Consider the following 9,207-nt stretch of genomic DNA (forward strand, 5'->3'; position numbering starts at 1 on the left):
TCGAGACTTTGCCTTGGCTTCCTGAACCCTCTGGTAAGACTCTTGGGCGTTTTTCTTTACCATCTCTGCAAAAACAAATTGGTAGCTAAAAGTCAGACAAGTCGGTAAAAGAAATTGCAAGTCGGAAATAAGTGAGAAACGCAAAAAGCTACCTAGTTGTGACTGGACAAAGGCTGGCGACCCCTGGAGAAATTTTTTAGTATCCAAGTATGGGGCCCTCCCCCACACTTCTCGGAGGAACCTCACAATGGCTGCTTCCACCTCATTTAGGTCATCCAGACCATATTTCTCGCAGGGGGAGGCCTCCAGCCAATATAAAGGAAATCGGGGAGAAGAATGATCATCCAGGAAAAAGGGGTGGTGACCCTCTACAGCTTGCACTTTGAAAAAGTAGTTCTTGAAGTCGTGAAAGGACTCGTCAAAAAGAGTAAAAAGCCTCCGACCTTGTATGGCTCGGAAGGACACCCACTGTTGCTTATTATTTAGCCCACTGAAGGGCTTGGTCATATGGAAGAGGTAAAAGAAAATCCTCAGAGAAGTCGGAAACTCTAGGGCCTGGCTGATAAATTGATAAATTTTCAAAAAATCCCAAGAGTTGGGATGAAGCTGGGTGGGAGCAACCCGGCAGTGACGCAACACAGACACTTCAAACTCTGAAAAAGGGAGAAAAACGCCCAAACGAGTGACCATACTCTCATACATAAAAAAGAAATGAGGGGCCGTCTCGTCGGCCCTCCCGAAGCAAACCCGGTCTTCTGGACCCGGGACTACCAACTCGTACTTCGGCTCATCTTCTTCAGAAGCACAAATTCTATAGTGAGTACGAAGGTGGGTAATAAATTCAGTATCAACTGAGGGCTCCTCCCCTAAGACCGTAACATCAACCCACTGGGAGAGAGCATCTATGGAAGCCATTTTCTTTTTCTTAAAAAGGGTGACAAGAAACCTACAAAAGAAAAGGAAAATCAACACACGGTCTCTAAGGGAAGGGGTGCGGAACTAAAGCCTACAAACCAATCTACCTACAAGACAAAGGCACGCAAATAGAAAGCATGTTACAGAAGGGGAAAAAAGCTAACCTTTAAGTCTGAAATCAAGACTGGAGGAAGTAAAAGCCTTCGAAACGCAAGAATACAGCACGAACGAATGCAAGGGAAATTTGAAAGATCGCAGAAACGAAACAACGAAAGAGAGGGAAAGTATTTATAAGAACGTTAGGGGCATAATGGTAAAATGGGGGCAATCATTAATGAAGATGCACCGTTACCAAGGCCATTAAATCCCTACACACACCCCTAACGGACACGACGCTTGATTAGACATAACTGTCAGAACCGAAAGGTCAAGAAAAAATCACGTCGGTTCTTAAACCATCACGTCGGTCCTCTCGCAAATCGGCTACGACCCCGAGTTGAATACTCGAACCCAAATCCTAAAAAGAAATTGGGCTCGAGTAGGGGCACTGTTCATACCCTGGCCCAGCAATAAGGGTCCAGAATCCAAGCAAAGAAACCCAACCCAAAGGGTTGAGTTTCCCCCAGTACCAGCCTTCATCCCCAGAAGTCGGTACTGAACACGACCTGTTCCTGGGAAGTCGGATACGAGGGTCAGCTGGCAGATAACATTCATTTAAATGAGTAACTGCCCTTAGAAACTCTCTAACCACTTCATAGAGCCATATCTTAACTTCCCTAAGATATGGGAACGGTTATCCACCTAAAAAGGTGGCACTACTCCAGCGGTGGTTATTGGTTCACCACTATAAATACCCTGACACCCCTCAGGTATCACAAAGTTCCAATATATGTTCTAACCTGCTCCCGCTCTTGCTAACTTAAGCATCGGAGTGTCTTTGCAGGTACCATCCCCCATTCTTTCTCACGTACAAGTCGGACGGAGGAACACCGAGTTTCAGGTTCACTCGATAGTCACCTCCCTCACACGCTTGGGCCAACCAACGCCATCCGGCCCACTAATCTCCGGTTACCCACCGTAACAATAACAAATGATACCATTTTAATTTTAATAAAATAATAACATAATATAATAATAAAAAGTGTCCTTTATAAAAAAGAAAATACAAAAATAATAAAATACATACTATATATGAATATTAAAATAATACCTTTTGTAATAAAAAATATCATTTACATCAGATATCTTAATAAATATTTTTCATTCTCTGAGTTGTTAACCAATAATGTGCGTTGCAAAAACTTTTAATGTCATTATATATCTCACCTCAGTTGAGATGTACACAAAGATTCGTTGAACAAAATTAAATACAAAAAATTTATTTTGATCAAATACTATATTTTTATCATAATGAATTAATAATAATAGTATTTAAGACATTTTAGAGATAAATAAGTAAGAAATAGAAAAATGAATAGAGTTAAACAAAAAAGAATTTTGGTGTAGACTCACTTAAATTTATAGGCTACATTTTTACCGTTAGCTTGGAGGTAGATCATTGCTGGAATGGACGAACTGAGGAGCAACAACGCAGATCGTCTTTCACTTGGATGAACTGCAGGAAGAAAAACCCCATTCAGCTTCGTCTTAGGCAAATTGAGGCAAATCGCCCCTTTCTGACATGAATTGCTTTTTAACACCAAAAAAATATCTTGTTAAATAATTTTATTTTTCGTAAATAAATTTTTTTATTTTATTTCAAAAAAATCCTCCAGAAAAAGCATCTCAAATTAGGAGTTTTGAACAATATGAGAAATTCTACGTGACACATATTTTTGGCTAATTATTGGCTACGCATTTGATCAACTATGTTATTGCCTAATTATTAATTAAAATAAAATTAATTCCCTAACAAAACAAGAAAATGTTACATACTTAAAAATGGAGTAAGAATAATAAAGACGTCTCATAGCTCACAAATTCAACCCAACAAAATACATAAATTCAATTACAATTTTAGTCTTTATTATCTTATCTTTATCTTATCTTTAGTTATTCTTATCTTATCTTTATCTGCTTTTATTTTTCATAGGACGATACTCTATATATATTTAGTTTTATCCTCGTAGTTTACACTACACTTCAATACAGTTCAATCAATCAACAATCAATAAAAGTTCTTTTTTTTTTTTTGCTTTTCCTATTCTTTCACAATTTTATCATGGTATCAGAGCTCTTCTTGAGCTCTGCTGACATCTATGGATAAATTAACCAATTTAGATCTTAAAATCCCTTCAACCTCTCCTCCCACTATGAATAATCAACCTCCTTACTCTGTCCTAGATCAAGAAAAAAGGGCACACCAGCAACTTCATTCGGAGCTTCTTTTGGACCTTTCATCAACCCAACACTTTTTTTTCATGACACTTCCTTTCAATGAAGAAGCTCGTCCTTCAAACCAACTTGCGCTTTTGTCAGGTTCAACTACTCATTATCTTTGTTCTTTCAATACTTTTTCTACTATTAACAATTCTTCAAATCGATATTCATTTTTGAATACTTGGATCATTGATTCTGGTGCCACAGATCATATTGCATCAAATTTGTCTTGGTTTATTTCTTACACACAAATTTCTCCTATTATTTTTTATTTACCAAATAGTTTTCGAACTACTGTTTCTTATAAAGGCATCGTTCAATTTTCACCATCCTTGATCCTTCATGATATTCTTTATTTACCTCATTTCAACTTTAATATTATCTCTGTTTCAAAAATTACTTCAGCACTCATATGTGAACTCACTTTTTCATCTTCTTATTGCACTCTACAGAGCAACAATTTGGGAATGATTGATTTGGTCAGAATGAGAGAGGGATTATATGTCCTTGAACCCAATTTCGGTAAAAATTCATCCACTACACACTCCATAAATTCAATCCAATCTCCACCAATTACACCTTCCAATATATGACATTTTCATTTAGGACACCTTTCTGGACAAAGACTTAATCATTTACATAAATAATTTCCTTTTATCTCTATGCATCATGACGAGGTTTGTGACATTTGTCATCTTTCTAAGCAAAAGAGACTTTCATTTTCTCAAAGTTTTAACAAAACCAATGCAAGTTTTGATTTATTACACTTTGATATTTGGAGTCCATTTCGACAAAATTCTATTCATAATCATAAATATTTTTTTACTATTGTTGATGATTTTAGCCGCTTTACATGGGTTACTTTATTAAAATCAAAAGGAGAAGTGCAAAATCAAATAAAAAATTTTATTACTTTAATTGAAACACAATTCAATTCCAAAGTCAAAACTATTCGTTCCAATAATGGACCAGAATTTATTTTACCTGATTTTTATGCTTCAAAGGGCATTATTCATGAACGTAGTTGTGTTGAAACTCCTCAACAAAATGGAAGGGTAGAACGCAAGCATCAACATATTTTGAATATAGCTCGTGTTCTTATGTTTCAATCTAATTTACCATCATCTTTTTGGTCTTATACTGTTAGACATGCTGTTTATTTACTTAATAGAGTTCCATCATTCGTAATTAATTTTAAAACACCATTTGAGATTTTATTCAATCATCCACCAAATTATCATGACCTTAAAGTTTTTTGATGCTTATGTTTTATTTCTACCCCAATGGTAAACAGATCAAAATTTGATCCAAGAGCCAAAAAGACTGTATTTATTGGCTTTCAAAATGGTTTTAAAGGATATATTGTTTATGTTTTAGAAGATAAAAGAATTGAGATTTCTAGAAACGTGATTTTTTATGAAATGATCTTGCCCTTAGTCACAAAAAATGTCCAATTCCATACACTCAGCCCAACATTGCCAAACACACCTCAAAAACAAGATTCAGTTAGTCTTCCAGTTGAACCCTCACCTATACCCATTGACCCAACTCCACCTAGTTCTTTATTTTCTCCAACAACCTCTCCTTCTTCCTCACTATCGTTTCCTAACCAAGTTGAACCCATGACCACCGAATCACTTTCAACACTAGATACCAACCCACCATCACCTTCTCATCCCCCGTCACCTTCTTTACCACCTGAGCAACCCCATCCTCGTCATTCCGACCGGCCTCACCGACCTCTAGCATATCTATCTAATTACTTGTGTAATTTATCTCTCATCTCTACAAATCAATCTCCCTCAAAGTGCAAGTATCCTTTATCTTCAATCATATCTTTTTCTTCTCTTTCATCTTCACATAAAAAGTTTCTTTTATCTCTACATTCTGACGTTGAGTCAAAAGTCTTTTAAGGACGCCAATCAACACTCTAATTGGTGTAGTGTTATGAAAGATGAGTTGGATGCTCTTGAGATGAACAAAACTTGGCGTCTTGTTGATTGCCCTGCAGGGGTTAAGCCGATTGGCTGTAAATGGGTCTATCGCATCAAACGCAAGCCTGATGGTTCAGTTGATCGATATAAAGCACGCCTTGTGGCTAAATGATTCACTCAAACTGAAGATGTTGATTTCTTGGAAACTTTTTCCCCTGTTGTCAAGCCTGCCACCATCAGATTAGTTTTGGCATTGGCCTCTATGAAGCATTCCCCCATACATCAGTTGGATGTCAATAATGCTTTCTTATATGGAGATCTTTCTGAGGATGTTTATATGACTCTGCCACCCGGATTTACATCTCCTGAACCGAATCAATGCTGTAAGCTACTCAAGTCACTGTATGATTTACGATAATCTAGTCGTATGTGGTATGACAAACTTTTTCATCTTTTGCTATCTCATGGATACCAGCAGACCTTATCTAATTATAGTCTATTGTCAAATTCATTGGTGATCAAATTTCTATCCTTTTAGTCTATGTTGACGATATTGTTCTCACTGGTAATTCCATTTCTAAACTTACTGTCATTAAGTTTATTTTGCACCAACACTTCCGAATTAAAGACTTGGGCTCATTAAAATATTTTTTGGGTATTGAAGTTGCTCAATCAGAGAAGGGAATTTGCTTATCTCAGAGAAAATATTGTCTTGATCTTTTGGAGGATTCTAGTTTATTAGGTGCTAAACCTGCCTCTGTTCCAATGGATAGTACCACAAGACTATATTAAGACAAAACTCCCCTGCTATCCGACCTTTTGTATATCGTCGTTTGGTTGGCCGTCTTATCTATCTCACCACTACTCGACCGGACATCATGTATGCCACTCAACAATTAAGTCAATTCATGGCATCTCCTACTGAATCTCATTTTCAACCGGCCAAGCATGTGTTACGATATCTGAAAACTAGTCCCGGCAAAGGACTTTTCTTTCCAAGGGAATCAGAAATTCAGCTTCTCGGCTTCAGTGACTCTGATTGGACCGGATGTCCTGACACTCGGCGATCTTTAACAGGTTATTGTTTCTTCTTAGGCAGTTCTTTAGTCTCTTGGAAGACCAAGAAACAAACTACCGTTGCCCGCTCATCTACGGAAGCAGAATATCGTGCACTTGCCAACACAACTTGTGAAATTCAATGGATACTAAATGTGTTACAATTTTTATGCATCTCTCCTATCCGTCCACCAATTTTATATTATGATAATCAGAGTGCTCTTCATATTGCTGCTAACCCGGTTTTTCATGAACGGACCAAATATTTAGATGTTGATTGTCACTTGGTTCGACAAAAAGCTTAAGTTGGAGTGATGAAACTTCTCCCAATTCCCTATTCTGGGCAACTAGCTGACATCTTCACCAAACCTTTGTCTCCTCAACCCTTCCATCTTAATCTAAATAAGCTTAGTGTTCTTGACATCTTTCATCCTCCAGCTTGCGGGGGCGTATTAAACCACTCTTCCATCTTAGCCCATGACAACAATAAAGACGTCTCACGGCCCACAAATTCAACCCAACAGAATACATAAATTCAATTACAATTTTAGTCTTTATTATCTTATCTTGTCTTATCTTTATCTTATCTTTAGTTGTTCTTATCTTATCTTTATTTGCTTTTATCTTTCATAGGACAATACTCTATATATATATATTTAGTTTTACCCTCATAGTTTACACTACACTTCAATACAGTTCAATCAATCAACAATCAATAAAAGTTCTTTTCTTTGCTTTTCCTATTCTTTCACAATTTTATCACATTTATTAATAATAACTAATCAAATATAAGAATAAAACATATTTAATTATTTAATTGTTCTGCGTAGTTTTATTAAATTTATAATTAAATTTTTATATTTTTTTAATTAGACTTTTATATTATTTTTAATTTTATAATTAAGCTATTTTCATATAAAAAATATTAAAATTAACAAAATATTTTTTTAAAAAAATATTTGGTCAAAGATCTAGTTAAATTTTTAATTATAAATATTTTAATTTGTGAAAAAATATTCAGTTAATTCTAAAATTTTTTATATTAAAAAAATCTAATTATAAAATAAAAAATAATATAAAAATTTAATTAAAAATATAAAAATTTAATTAAAAATTTAATAAAATTAAATACGCTAACAGAATAATTACACCGATAAAAAACAAGATAAATATAGGTAAGAGTGGAGGTCACCTAAAAGTCAAAACTCAAAAGATAAGTGAAGTGAAATGTGTCTCATAACGGTCCAAGAGAATATTTTGTATGTGTTCAAAGAAACATTTCTTATATAATAACTTGCTCTATGTATATAGTTGCCACACAATTCAACGACACGGATGAAAAACACAAGAAAATGTCTTTCTCCGAGAACAACAACAAACCAATATAGTACTCTCTCTCTTTCACACACAAACATCACAATAATTAACGGCATAAATTAAAAAACTAGCATCTACATAATGCACTAACACATACAGGACCCTTGACTTAATAATGTAACAACAATAATAATATTATTTAACTTATCAAGATGATCAGAAGAAATAAGAGGAGCCCCCCAATTCAAAACCCTCAGCTCCAGCCACATTCTCCGAAACCGTTGGCATTGCATTGAACATTGGACTTTGAACATAATCCCCAGAAGTCATATTGTGATAATAATCAAAACCATGATCATGATTATCCATATTATTATAACCAATGGAGCTTGTGATATCAGGTGGCAATGGAGGTAGCTCAACTGTGGAAGCACTACTATTGCTATTGCTATTGCTAGTTCCACCCTCTTCAACAAAAACGTGCCCCAAATTCGGACAACCTTGGTCGGGATAGCTAGTACTGTTGTAGTAACCATCGTTGCTACTGTTTTGGTGATCGCCGCCGCTATAGCCGTAGGTATTATCATAGCTCCAGTTGTTGTTGGCGCCAACCAACAACGTAACTGGGTCTAGAGTTGGATTTGAGTCGAGCTGCTGACTAGTTGAGATCGAGTTAGAGGTGAAGATTGAGGACAAGTCATGGACATGGTTGTGGTGGTTATAAGTTTGGGGTTGGAGTTGGTCGGGTGACAAGATTGGGGTGACCGATAGGCCTGGAGGAGTGTCCGGGTAGACGAAGTTGGTTCGGGCACGTGAGCCACGCATGGAGCGAGCTGCCCTGTCATATGCCAGGGCAGCTTCTTCTGCAGTGTCAAACGTGCCTAACCAATGCCTTTCCTTAGTAGAAGGGTCGCGAATCTCAGCCGCATACCTCCCCCATGGTCTCCTCCTCACCCCGAGGTACCTTCCTCCCCATGCTGTCTCGTGTTGCTGCTGCTCTTGCGGCTGCGCCGCCGGCTTAGTTTGCTTCTTTTTTGACCTTGGCGACTGCGACGATGACGACGTAAAAGTATTCATCGGATATAGTTAGTGTATGAAAAGGATTATATTATCTCAACACCGAAAATTCTAGTTCGGTTTTCGGCATGCAGAAAAGAAAGAAGAGAAAAAAAAGGAATGTGTTGTAAGTTGTAACTCGAGGTTGATGAGGGAGATGGTTCCTTACACTTTCGTTTTTGGTTTTGTGTTTGTTTTGTTGTGAGGAGTCAGCATGTGAGTTCATGGGTTTAAATAAGGGATGAAAAGGTTGAACAAATCATCGTTTCCACCCTTAAGCTTTGTCGTTTATTTATTTAAATTAATTATTTCCATATATAACCCTTTTCTCTGCCTTTAACTAATGAGTGTAAACACGTGCCTCTCTTTTTTCTCGAAGCTTTTATCCACACTCTAATGAGAGATTATCATAACACTTCAATTTGAGTCCCATATTAGCTTCTTCTTCAATGATCATAATTATTGAGTAATCTAATATGTATCATAGGAAAAAGGGGATAACAGAATCCCTCACTCACTCTTCTAAAGGGTTCAATTCAGAAAGTGCATT

General features: G+C 36.5%; 1 protein-coding gene across 1 annotated transcript; it reads right to left on the reverse strand.

The window, feature by feature from the left end:
- Window positions 1-7,562: 7,562 nt before the first annotated feature.
- On the reverse strand, window positions 7,563-8,844 carry LOC112754960 (ethylene-responsive transcription factor LEP-like). The gene has a single exon (XM_025802798.3). The coding sequence runs from the start codon at window positions 8,676-8,678 to the stop codon at window positions 7,818-7,820; it is 861 nt and encodes a 286-aa protein (XP_025658583.1). The 5' UTR covers window positions 8,679-8,844; the 3' UTR covers window positions 7,563-7,817.
- Window positions 8,845-9,207: the final 363 nt, after the last annotated feature.

The sequence above is a fragment of the Arachis hypogaea genome, chromosome 16, assembly GCF_003086295.3.
Source record: "Arachis hypogaea cultivar Tifrunner chromosome 16, arahy.Tifrunner.gnm2.J5K5, whole genome shotgun sequence".
NCBI classification, from domain to species: Eukaryota; Viridiplantae; Streptophyta; class Magnoliopsida; order Fabales; family Fabaceae; genus Arachis; species Arachis hypogaea.

Coding starts and splice junctions, on each gene's coding strand:
- LOC112754960 (XM_025802798.3), bottom strand. CDS start 8,678: ATGAATACTTTTACGTCGTCATCGTCGCAGTCGCCAAGGTCAAAAAAG.